The following is a 13,151-nucleotide window of genomic DNA, read 5'->3' as shown; positions in this document are numbered from 1 at the left end:
ACAGGACCAACAACAATAAGACTGACCCGATGTTAATTGTCACCATTCTGATAAGTATGATTGAAATGGTAAACACTTCCACTCCAAGTTGGCCATGGTCTCACGCCTACCTTAAGTCCACAGGAAGTATGGGACCATCTTTGAACTTAAATTTAGCTACTGTGGTTATGCATGGAATGCAAATATACTCAGAACATGAGTGGGGCTGGGACAAGGACAGTGAGGCTCCCCTCTTGATGGGAACAATCGGAGAAGGGATCCAAATAGGTTGCCGAATGACCAATGGAACCATCCATGAGAAAGCAACTCAAATTACTGTAGAAGGAACTAATAATTCTGTGCTCACAAAGAATCTTTGTGCCCTCGAAAATGAAAAACTAGAATGCTGGAGCAATTTTACATTAACCCAGCCTGTCTTTATAATTTGCCTCTGGAATACTCAGAAAGGTGACATGGCACTCACATTTAAATTCAAAATGGGCATTATTGAACCAGTGACAACAATCACTCCCAGCCCTAACATGATAACAAGTTCATCTAGCACAACGCCACCTATGCCAAATACTCTATTTTTTGAAATTGGACCTTACGTAATTCAGAATACAGGACAACAGCAGATATTGTTTAACCCGTCACGATCCCTTAGATGAGTTGAATTGTCAATGCAAAGTAACATCTCCAGTATCCAGCCAGCCTGTTCACCATTTCTGAAAACCTCTTACATGGGGTGGACAATGTGGTTACATAGACGAAATATCTTCTCCAAAAAACGAATGAAGAGGGATGTTACCGGTATCATGGGAACAGGAATGGGAATTCTAAATAATATAGACTCTGAGGTCCTAATGAATAAATTAGTTACAATAACTAGTGACCTAAACGAGTTGGAACATCCTTTACGATCTTCCCTTTTGGCTCTGGGAAGTGAACAGTGGCTTTTATCACGTACATTACCTCAGTGGGAGAACATAAACGAAAAAGACCATCAGTCCATTATAGATGCATTTGGTGCAGCCCAAAACAATATCTCTTTAGCTCTCAGCTGCATCCAAGCTCAATCGTGGATTCAATCCACAACAGCTATGATTATAAAGGAAGGTGAAGAAGGCACTTTACCCAATGAGATTCGGAAAGTGATATGGGATAAGGCAAATAATTTTGAAAAAAGATTCCAATCTTGGTGGCAGTTAGTTAATTTTACTTATGATCCCAAAAATGATATGGTCACAGCCTTTGTGTTAACTATACACAATGCTTCGGTATACACAATATATCCAATCATTGCATTAGGATTAAATCACAATGGGACTACACTGTATCCCTTGGAACACAGAGTGTGGGCACGAAAGAGTGAGAATAAATGGCAAACAATTGACATTAGCACATGCATTGTGCAAGGGCAACAAGGATTCATTTGTGAAAGCAATACCATCAGAGCTCAAGACATCTGTCTTGACACTGAACAGAATGTTTGTCACTTTGAGATACATCCTGACGAAAACCCTAAAACTGTACTTGTATATATAGGTAATGGCTGTGTTTGCCTAAGAACTTCCTGTAATTCCATTTTGGTAGATAACATTACTAGAAATATGAATGATCACTCTAACCTTTGTATCTGTAATTTTGTAACTATCACAGGATGCGATTTTACTTATTTAGCTCCCACCACATCTTATCAATTACTAAAATCTAACTATACATTGTATCATGACCTGCGGCCTACCCCTATTGGAATGAACTCAGCGTTGCTGAAAAGACTGGTGCAACATGAAGACTTAAGACGACTGCTGAAGCAAGTCCGAGAAGATGGACAAAAAACTCTGATAACTGTCCATCACGACGCTGAAGAAATACACCACATCCTGGAACGAGTGAAGAAAGATGGAGAACATCATTGGTGGAATATTTTTATAGGGTATTCACCATCAGCAACTAGAGTGCTGCACTTATTAATACATCCTTTGCTTGTAGTATTAGTAGCAGTAACAATACTAACAATTGTAAACTTTATGTTCTGGTACCAATTAACCAAGTTGACTAGGAGAGTTTGGGTACTACTCACAATTCTTAAATATGAACAATATGAAATTTTGCGAAAGAATTCGCAAGGATAAAGAAAAGGGGGGAATTGTTACCCAACAATAAAGGGGTTAAAGTTTTGTGTAGCAGTTTCATGAAGGGTTCAGTTGGCAGTAGGTGATTTACACATAGCTAAAGAAACTAACAAGATGTCCATCCTTGAAGCTGCCAGCAGTGATTAAAACAGAGACTCTTTATCAAGAACTGTCTGCCCTTGGAGGGAACATCCCAGAAACTGCAGAAACTGCATAAACTTTGTTATCATGTTTTTCTAAACTGTGAACATGCAGTGACTTGGGGGAAAAGGTAATTCCGGCAGGGGGAGATCGCGACCACCGACTCACAGACCACCTACCCTAATTACACCCCAGACCCAAAAGAAAGGGGCGGAGGAGGAAAACTGAGCATGCAAAGTAATTTACTTGAAAAGCGAGAGAAATTAACCAATTGTTTAAGAATATGTAAATATGTTATGAATTATGCATGATTATAGTGTATAACTAATTTTCTGTCCAGAAGCCGGTGTGCACGCTAGGAGGAGAAATCCCCCGTGCACCCAGCGCTGCAATAAAGAATACCTGCTTTCTAAAACTTTAAAACAAGTCTTGGAAAGTTCAGTTTCCTTTTCAGGTATCAATGCTCAGGTGAGAGAAAAGTGTGGTAGCATTGTGGATGTCTACAGCCTGCAAAGAAAGAGATGCAGGTGTGGGACAGCGTATGGTGGAGAGGGCAGAGGGATGAAGAAAGCCTGAGAAGCCTCCAACAGAGATGAGCTCCTTCTCCCCTCAGCTGTGGCTGGTGTCTCTGCCACTGATGCCTATGAGGAAGCCCCTTGTCCTTACAGAGCCGGGTCTCATTGCCTCCCCTTCCCCACCCGAGAGCCTGGGAGGTGTCATCCCATAGTCCTGCCCTTGACATTGGACATCCCCACATCACAGTGCCCCAGGAAGAGCCCTGAGAACCGTGTGAGGGACAGGATGTCTCTTCCCAGGGGCTGCGGGTCACGACTCGGCCCTTTGGCTCAAGGCAACACATCCAGGTTTACCCAGGATCTGTTCCACCATTTCCTTGCCTTTGCCTACCTGTCATCTCTGCCTCCAGCTTCTGCTGTAACCAGCACCTGGGGAGGCTTTGTCAGTGATGGTGCTCAGTGGGACCCATTAACACTGCAAGAAAAGAAACTTTGGAGTTTTCCTCTGACTTTGACTTCCTGAGAGGCATCTGCAATTTCCTCTGACTGTCTGAGGTTCCTGGAGTCAGCACCAAACCCACCAGAGGGGTCGTTAAAATGTGCTGGGCTGGTCCTCTGCTGCTGAGCTGAGCTGGACTCCTGGGATGGAGGGAGCTCCTGGTAAGCAGGCAGTGCTGCAGAGAGACAGCTGTGCCCAGGAGCAGGGCTGGGGGCAGTGCCTGCAGGCACCCATGGGAGACCTGCGATGCTGAGAGGGGTTAAAGGCAGTCGGCAGTGGGGGGATGCTGAGAGCTCAGAAGAGGAGAAATGTTCACAGCCTGTGACACGGTGAGTGTCTGGGTGCAGGACAATGCAACTGCAGTTCGGCAAGGGATCATGTAAAGCTGGAACAACCCACAGCCTATGGGATCTCTCTCTTCTATAGAGAAGGAGGACATGCTCCAGAGCAGGGCTTCCCTGCTGCACCATCAGAGGGACAGGGCATGAGGGCTGCCTTCTCCCAAGGATGGCTGCAGGGTGTGAAGGTGAGTGTGCAGCCAGGGGTGCCCATGGCTGTCCTTCCCAGCAGGGTCCCTACACCGCAGGGGTCATTGTGCTGGGGCAGGGACTCTGCCACCTGCCAGGGTCAGCACTCAGCTGCCCGGGGAGCTCCCCTTGGCGCTGTGGGGAGAAGCTGTGGGTGGAAGATGCAGTTCCTGGGAAAAGACGGTCCTTCTGCTGTGAAGAGGGTACTGCATGAGTCAGTGCTGCTCACAGCTCCAGATCACCCCCAGAGCATTTTTAAGGTGATATTTCAAGATACCCAGGCATAGGCTACCTGGAAAGGAAGGTGCTTCCATTAGTCTTCAATTTCATGCTGTGGAATGTAAAGGGAAAGGGAGCTGCTGACTTTTGAGAAGTGACTGGGATTCTGGAATAAATAGGTGGCATGATCAGTAGGTCTGCTGGGAACCTCATAAACTGCCTTCACCCGCCCCTCAGCCCACAAGCAGCACCAGCATCTCCTTGGCTGGAAACATCGCCGTTTGTCTGACCTGCTCTTTGCAACCTCAAGCACGGAGATGTCCTGAGACAGTGCCCTTCCACAGGGAGTTTTCTGTAGGGCAAAACTGAGTGCGCAGACAGTGGGATGGGGTCTCTCAGGATTCGCTGTGAGGAAAAGAACATGGGACAGAGAAGCAGGTGGAAAATATCCATGAAAAAGGAGGAAAATGTCTGGGAAGTAGAAAGGTGGGCAGGGAGGAAGACAAAACTAAGAATGGTGATGTCATGCGAAGGAGAATTGGGAAAACTCCTTGTCATACCCTCCAGTACAGACACCTTCTGCTGAGCAAGCCCCCTTGCCTCCTCTCTGACCCAGCACAGTCTCTGTCCCCATGGCCGTGGGGCACAGGGCATCAGCCGCCCCCTCTGCAACCAGAGCTCCAGCAGAGCAGAGGTGCCTCTCCCCAGCCCAGGGCCCTGTGCAGAGCACGGGGGCTGAGTGTGATTGTCCTGCAGCTCTGCGGAGGCTGTGGGCATGGCTAGTGGAGGGAGAGGGAGCTGCTGCCAGAAATGCCATGGGAGGGGGGATTCCGCGTCTCCCTGCCATACTCTGCAGTGCAGACACTTTCCCCAGAGCAACTCTTGGTCTCCTCTCCCACCCAGCAGATACAACCATCCTTAATATCACAGGGGCTTGATCATGAGTTTCCTTCCCAGCAGCCCAACCACGACAGAGGAGAAAAACTGTGGTGTCCAGCTGTGATTCCTTGTCCTGATTGCCTTGACAGGAGCACTTTGAATTTTCCCGTTGTCCTGCTGCTCTCGTTCTTGCCCTTGGAATCACTGGTGGGGGGTGAGGATTAAGGTGCAGCTCAGACATCGATGCTGCTTGTTCTGTCATGCAGATGGATCCATGGAGCAAAAGCATCCACGTCCTCTCCGAGTGTTTGGGGCTCTGGGCACTGCAGTGTACAGGGCTGGCAGTTAATTTACCCTTCCTCCAGGACACCTCATCTTCATGACATTCAGCTGTTTCCCTGGGGTGGGGCTGGAGGATCCTGCTAAGTCACAGGCTGCCCTTCAGAAGGGCACATCTCTCCCATGGCCTCTCTGACTTATCCAGCAGCCCCATGGAGATGACACCTCCATGCCAAAGGCTATGGAAATGCTGCTGAATGGAGTATGCGGGCAGCTGCCAGGAGCCCTCTGTGTCCCTGGCTGGGAGGGGAGCGCTGAGATCCTCCTCATCTGCAATGAGACAGGATGGAGGGTTTGGAGAGCTGCACTTGGAAACCAGATTCCTCTGCTCTCAGCAGTGTCTACTTTCTTCTCAGGGAATATTTCAGTGCGATCATCCTCCAGCTCAAAGATGTGCCTGCATAGAGCAGCTGAGAGCAGGACAGATGGACAGACTGGTCCTCCTCATCCTACTTTAAGGGACAGTCCCTTGGCCTCTCTGGACCCACAAGGTTTCACTTGGAGTGCTGCTGAAATTCCAAGGATTTCTGTCCTAAAAGCCCTCCTCAGGTGTGGTGAGGAAACCGGAACAAAAAGAACAAAACCAAATCCCCACAGCTGTGCTCTGCTGTTGGGCAAACTGGGAGTGACAATGCTGGGAAGCTCTGTGACATCACGAGTGGATTTAATCTGAGATCACCCCCTGTTCCCATTTACCTATTTCTACAGGGCAAGACTGACTCCTGCAGAGCCCCTGCTCCCAGTGGCACCCTCAGCCAGCACCAACCCGAGCGAACAACAGGGACCTGCTAAAGGTCTTCCTGAAAGGGGAGGGGCAGGCAGGGGCAGAGGTGGGGGAGAAGTGTTTCTATGAGATTGAATAGCCTGTTCTCAGAAAAGTCTGCTGTAACTTATCACTGTTTTTCCTGCTTGGACAGGTCGTGATGTCCTCATGGAGCAGATGTCCAACAGCAGCTCCATCACCCAGTTTGTCCTCCTGGTGTTTGCAGACACGCGGGAGCTGCAGCTCTTGCACTTCTGGCTCTTCCTGGGCATCTACCTGGCTGCCCTGCTGGGAAACGGCCTCATCATCACCACCATAGCCTGCGACCACCACCTCCACACCCCCATGTACTTCTTCCTCCTCAACCTCTCCCTCCTTGACCTGGGCTCCATCTCCACAACTGTCCCAAAATCTATGGTCAATTCCCTGTGGGACATCACGGACATCTCCTACACAGGATGTGCTGTGCAAGTCTTCTTCTTTTTCTTCTTTATCACATCAGAGTATTTTCTCCTCACCATCATGTCCTATGACCGCTACGTTGCCATCTGCAAACCCCTGCACTACGAGACTCTCCTGGGCAGCAGAGCTTGTGCCCACATGGCAGCATCTGCCTGGGTCAGTGGATTTCTCAGTGCTGTGCTGCACATGGCCAATACATTTTCACTACCCCTCTGCCACGGCAATGCCCTGGACCAGTTCTTCTGTGAAATCCCCCAGATCCTTAAGCTCTCCTGCTCAAATGCCTACCTCAGGGAAGTTGGGCTTCTTGGTTTTAGTGTCTGTTTAGGATTTGGGTGTTTTGTGTTCATTGTGCTGTCCTATGTTGAGATCTTCAGGGCCGTGCTGAGGATCCCCTCTGAGCAGGGACGGCACAAAGCCTTTTCCACGTGCCTCCCTCACCTGGCCGTAGTGTCCCTGTTTCTCAGCACTGCTGTATTTGCCTATCTGAAGCCCCTTTCCATCTCCTCCTCATCTCTGGATCTGATGGTGGCACTTCTGTACTCGGTGGTGCCTCCAGCAGTGAACCCCCTCATCTACAGCATGAGGAACCAGGACCTCAAGGATGCAGTGTCAAAACTGATGACTGGAGGTTTTTAAGCAGCAATAAACTGCCCATCTTCTTCTGCATATAACTCACACTGTAACTCACTCTAGGACCAGCTTGCACGTGGTTTTGTTTGGTTGGTTTATAACTTTCCTTATTTATAATAACATTGTTCACAAAGAAATGTCATTATTCATTATTCACAGCATTTCTAATTCAATATCTGCCTGTTTTGTGTGACCCAGCGACTGCACAATGAGAGCTGTGCTCTCCGTGTTATAAAACAAAAGAAAGGGCCCTGCAGTGACTGGTTTGTCCAGGTCCTTTCTTCAAGATCTCCCCTGGAAGTACAGGGGCAGTTCCTGTGTGCAGAGGTGGAGGGCAGAGGAGTCCCAGCACAGCAACACTGTGAGGGAGCACCAGGTCTGGGTCTTTCCTGAGCTGTTAACTTTCCACTTACATGCTCTCGTTCTGATAATTTGTGTTGGTATCAGGCCTGAGTGCTATTCTTAGCTTCACTGTGAAGGTGTTGTGAAGGCTGGTGGGATTGACAGCTTCTGGAGGTCACTGCATGCTGAGAGTAACATCTCCTGGGAAACCACCTGAATGCAGCACTGGGATGCGCTTCCGTGAACCAAGGTGTCTGTGTCCATTCTTCATGCCTTGGGACATCTCAGACAAACTCAGAGCAGGGTGACACACCGCAGGGCTGAGGTGCCTCCCAGCTTCTGCGAATGGCAGCAGGAGGCCAGGGAGACACTGCGACTGCTGCAATGCACTGCCTGTGCATGTGCATGTGCAAGGGAAGGACTCGCGTCTCTGAACAGCCCTGTGTGTAAGATGAGTGCACGAGACCAGCTCAGGGGTGGACACCTGACAGAGCCCTGACACTTCTGTGTGTGACTCCAAGAACGACCTGCACAGTCCCAGTGAATTTTCTCTCACCCACTTTTGACAGGTTCATTGGAAACGCTCCTGTCTGCTCCCTTGGCTTTCTGGCCTTTCCCTTTCATTACACACCGTCAAAGAAGCACGTCTGTGGAGCATCTCACCTGTGCAGTCAGAAGGGGTTCTGCAAGCAGGAGTGACAATGCCCTTTAGAAGATGGCATGTCTCACCTTTCACGAGAGACAGAGCACATCCAGGGTGTTGGAAGTCACTCGGAGGCAGACACACCTCCAGGTTTCATCTCCTAGAACACCCTTCATATGTCTTTAAGCAACTCATAATGAAACAAATGTTCTTCTTTGTAGGTGTCCTACAAGGAGAGAGGGGACAAGAAGGACTTAAAACCTTCTGTATAGAAAGTGCAATGGAACTATTAGACATCTTAAATGAAGTTTCCCTTCATGGAAATGGGGACTGTCACCAATTCTTAGACAAATTCCTTTGATCTCTTTCTTGTGACCTGCCCCAGCATTGCAGTTGGGAACATTCTTATCATTTTGTTAGAGGTGGAAGAGTTAAACACTTGCTAGAGCTCCACCACCATGCCCCAGTTGCTGACCAACTTCCTGGCTGGGCACAGCCCCATCTCTGCTCACAGCAGTGTTAGTACTGTTTTCCACACCTTTTGCAGGTCATGAGTGTTTCCTGCTGGTGGCCACATCCTGTGATCGGTACTGGGCTGTGTGACACCCACTTCTCTTCACTAGACTCATGAACTGGAAGGTCTGTCTCCAGAAGGCAGCTACACCTTTTTTTGGGGGATTTTTCTCATCTACAGCAATCACTTCATTCTTGTCCCAGACACAGTTCTGTGGCCCCACTGGTGTGGACCACCTCTTCTGTGATTTCACTGGAGCTCTTCTGCAGTGACACTGACATTCGTGCTCTTTGCTTTCATAACCTGCTTCTGAGAGCCAGTCCTCCTCTTCCTGTTCATGCTGGTGTCCTGTGTGTGCATCAGAGCTTCCGCCCTGGGGTAGCTCTTCTATCCATTTTGGCAGGCAGAAGGCCTCCTCCACCTGCTCTTCTCCCCTATTTATTGTCACTGTTTTCTACAACACCCTCATCCTTGTCTATATGATGCCCTGAACAATCCTCCTGAGACAGTTTGACAAAATTCTTTTTCTACACCATCCTCAGGCCCCCTCATCTACAGCCTGAGGACCAGAAAGACTGGGGGGAAGCAGGGGAGCACTGAGAAAAATGCTCCAGAAAGCTGTAAGCTGCACAAAGAAGCTGTTGAAGTTTTGGGCCTGCAGGAAGAAATCTCTTCTGGTTCTCTTCTGAACAGGCCCTGACAGCCTGAACAGGAGTGTGCTGCATCCAAGACAGTCTTGTGGAAGTGGGGGATATAGAGAAGGCATTTGGTGTGGGAAGGAGTAGAGAGGAGCTGGTGGAGATGACCAGTGTCATCATGAGACCTCTCTCAAGCATCTCAGAAAAGCCAGAGCAATCAAGGAGGTTCCAAGGTCCTTGGAAAAGGAAAATATCCAACCCATCTTCAAGAAGGGCAAGAAGGAGAATTGGGAGAATTACCGGCTGGTCAGCCTCATCTCAGTCCCTGGGAAAGTGATGGGGCAAGTCCTCCTGCAGCCATCTTCAGGTACTTGAAGGAAGAGAAGAAGATTGCTGAATCCATGTGGAAGGGGAAAGTAGATGATGTTGCCCACCTGGACTTTAACGAGACCTTAGACATGGTCTCCCCTAGTCTTCTTATAGCCAGATTGGTGATATCTGGGCTGAAAAAGCAGGGAATGAGGTGAGTGAGTGACAGTTATGCAGGAGAAAAAGACTCAGATGACATCAGTGGTATGGAGTCCTCCCAATAGCCTGTCACTTTTGGCATTCCTCTGTGACCAGCACTTGGCCAACGCTGTTGTACGTCCTTATTATCTGCCTGTATGATGGGGTGAGGCAGCTCCTTTGTGGATGGGGGCAAGATGAGAGGAGCTTTTGAGATACCTCATCTGGGTCATCAGACCATGGACTTGAGATAGATTGAGATACCTCATCTAGGTCACCAGACCATGGACCTGTGCCTGGGACACCTTGCACCCATGTGGGAAATATGTCCCAGGACATAGAGAAGCCCTTTTGGAGCATGAGCTGGTCGGCAGGCAGAGCACCTCAGGGGTGGTGGAGGGCATCACCTGCCTCCAGCACTGCTGGGGTGGCTGAGCAGAGACCTCTCCAGCACAGCAGCACCTTGTGTCCCCTTGGATGCTGGCTGTGAAGTCACCTTTCACTGGCCAGTAGTGGAGAGACAGGTACTTTAAGGTCTGTAAAGCTCTTACAATATGTCCCCTAACAAGAAGAAAGACTTGGGGAGGTCAGGGGTAGCTGGGACAAGGGAGATGGCAGATTTGGGAGAGGGAAGAGAGCTTTGGCCAACAGAGAAGAAAAATTTACCTTTAAACCAAAGTCCAAACACATCGCCCCTTACCCTTTACCCTGTTGATCACCCTCATCTCCTGCCCATACACTTTGCATGAAGATATTGGCCTTAACCCCGACCTCAGCACAGCCCTGAACAAAATCTGAATCCACAAAGGCAGCCCACACCCTCACACTAACCGGACACTCCCAGGGAACACCAAACCTACCCATAAACCTCTGCCTGATCCCTAACCATGAAAGGTGACCACTAATGTCTAAACTTTAATCTGAACATCAAACCCGCAAAGCGTTTCTTTCCCTCTGTCCAGTCAGCTGGTGCAGAAAGTCCTGCAGATCTGTCTGTAGAAGAATTATCTAACTTTGCTCCTGTGATCACTTGCAGTGTTTTCTTACAAGGAAAAAAATTCCAGTGATCGTTTCTACTGCCCAAAAGAGGCTGATCACATGGGAATTTGTTGTGGCCGTGTCAGACACAGGGAAGGACACGCAGTTGGCCTAATCACCGGTACCAAGCGGGAGCTTCCTGCAGGCTTCTCATTGCGATCAGATTTATTCTGCAAATCAGGAATATGATCTGCCCAGCACAGCCTGAAGGCCAAGCCGGATGTGGAGTAGAGGCCTGGGTCTGCTTGGGTTTGCTGTTAGGTGGATCACCATCCCATGAGGTACAATGGTGTTTTGGTCAGGATCACTGAACTGCCTGAGGAAGGTTGGGAAGAGGATGAGTTGTCCTCTCAGCATCTGGGGGAAGGGACACAATTTAAGGCCCTAGTAATCACTGGGGACTTTAAAGACCATGGACCTGTGCCAGAAGACAGTCAGTTAGAAGAAAAGGTGGAAGGTGATCTCTGAGTAAATGCAGTGAGAATTCTCTCCTCGAGATGTCTTTCACAAGAAGACAAGGCAGGATTGGAGGAATGTGTGCGGGTCAGCTTTGGCTGCAGTGCGAGCAAGGGGGGATAGCAGAAAACCCTGAGGGAAGTCAGCAGGACGAATTGTAGCAGGGCTGAGTAGAGAGGAAGGATGACCTCCACCAACCTGCTGGCAGTGCTCTTCCTAATGCAGCCCAGATGCCCTTGTTTGCTTTTGCTCCAAAGGTGCAAAGCCGGGAGAAGACTTTGGGGAGATCTAATAACAGCCTTCCCACATCTTCTTGTATGTCAGCAAGTAAATGGAGCCAGGTTCTTCCCTGTTGATCACGATGGGACGATGAGGGGAAATGGGCATCAGAAGGAAGGGAAAAACTTCTCTTCTTCAAGATACTCAAGTGCTGGAGCAGTTTTCCCAGAGAGCTTCTGTCATCTCCATCCTTGGAGCTTTTGATGCCCAAAATGAATAAAGCCCTGAGTAACCTGCTCTGACCTTATAGCTGACTCGTCTGGGAGGAGGAGGTTTTTCTGGAGACCTCCTGAGGTCCCTTCCAGCACAAAGGATTCTGCTTTTCCATCCACAACAGATCTTCCCTTCATGATGGGAGGTTCTAGAGGAGATCTGCCAGGATGGGGTTTGGGACCTCTCTGGAGAGGCTGGGAGACCTGGGCTGCTTTAGCCTGGTGAAGTGCAGGCTCAGGGCACTACAGTAGTAACCTGCAACTGCTCAAAAAGCAGTTTCTGAGAAGATGGAACTTTTCTTGGTAATGAGAAGAGAAACAAAACCTCCACAAAGTGCAGCTTGAAAGGTTCAGACGGCAAGTGAGCAAAAAGAAATCTGACTCAAAGGGCAGCCTTTTGGTGCAAGAGGTCACCCAGAGGAGGTCTGAATCAGTCCATGGCATTGTGTTTCAATAACCAGCAAGAGTAGGGAGACATCAGCAAAGATATAGAAATGCTGGAGTGAGAGCTAGACGGGAAAGCAAGATGGGTGTCAATGACCTGAAGAGAAAGAGGTGCAGGTGTGGGACAGTGTAGGACAACCTGTAGTAGAGATGGCCAAGGGCTCTAGCAAGGCTGAAAGGTCCAACAACACTGAGGTCTTTGTCCCCTTGGATGTAGCAGTTGCCTCTGCCACCAAGGCCAGTGAGACAAAACATTAATTTGAAGGTCTCAGGCTGTGCCTTCCCAGGGCCTGGGGGTCAGGGCTTGGCCTTTGTGCTTCATGAAACAAACCAAAGGGTTTTCTCAGCATTACAGCCACCTGCTCAGGGCCTTTGCCTACCTGCAATCATGGCCTCCAATGATCTGCTCTAACGAGTCCTTGGGGAGGCTTTGTCAGTAATGACCCTCAGTGGGGCCAATCAATGCTTCAAAGAACTTTGAGTTTATTTTCTGACTTGGACTTCTTGAGAGATTTGTTCAGTCTTCTCTCAGTATCAGAGGTTCATGTAATGAGCCTCAAATGCCCTAGCAAGCTCTTTATTTTCTTGTCATTTTCTTCAAGTCTTCAAGACTTGTAGAGCCAATTGGAGCTTTTTCATAGTGTAGTTAAGGAGGAAGATTTCAAAGTGAACCTAATAAAAAATATATTTCTATTTCAAAGGCAATATTTTATTACTGTGTAGTTTAGAGAAGAGATTATAGCAGTATTCTCCAAGTGATAATGATCCCGAGTGTCTCCTCAGGAGGTCTGGACCGGTAGGTGGAGAAGTTCCTTGACGTCTGACACTGTATGGACAACCTTGCTCCTCATCTTCCAACCTCATCATTTCTCTCCTTGCCCCCCTGGGACTTGCATCACTTTTCCTTACATCAGACTTCTCTACTGAAGTCTGCAGCTGGATGCTACAGCTCCTTTGCACCATCTCCCACCTGTTTCCCTCGGA

At 48.8% G+C, this 13,151-nt stretch overlaps 1 protein-coding gene across 2 annotated transcripts; it reads left to right on the top strand.

The window, feature by feature from the left end:
* Nucleotides 1–4,575: 4,575 nt before the first annotated feature.
* LOC147525856 (olfactory receptor 14J1-like) lies at nt 4,576–11,248 on the top strand. Of its 2 annotated transcripts, none has more exons than XM_086630875.1 (2): nt 4,576–4,608; nt 6,174–7,100. In XM_086630875.1, exon 2 carries the CDS (start codon nt 6,177–6,179, stop codon nt 7,098–7,100), a length of 924 nt encoding a protein of 307 aa, XP_086487001.1. In that variant the 5' UTR covers nt 4,576–4,608; nt 6,174–6,176. The 2 variants fall into 2 exon arrangements, with proteins under 2 accessions (XP_086487001.1, XP_086487000.1); XM_086630874.1 differs by lacking the exon at nt 4,576–4,608 and adding an exon at nt 11,227–11,248 and having other exon boundaries at nt 6,177–7,072.
* The last annotated feature ends 1,903 nt before the right edge of the window (nt 11,249–13,151 follow it).

This window comes from Tauraco erythrolophus, unplaced genomic scaffold (genome assembly GCF_009769465.1).
Source record: "Tauraco erythrolophus isolate bTauEry1 unplaced genomic scaffold, bTauEry1.pri scaffold_56_arrow_ctg1, whole genome shotgun sequence".
Lineage (NCBI taxonomy): Eukaryota > Metazoa > Chordata > Aves > Musophagiformes > Musophagidae > Tauraco > Tauraco erythrolophus.
The sequence above is the reverse complement of the archived record's forward strand: the minus strand, read 5'-3'. Positions and strand labels throughout refer to the sequence as shown.

Coding starts and splice junctions, on each gene's coding strand:
- LOC147525856 (XM_086630875.1), top strand. CDS start 6,177: ATGTCCAACAGCAGCTCCATCACCCAGTTTGTCCTCCTGGTGTTTGCA.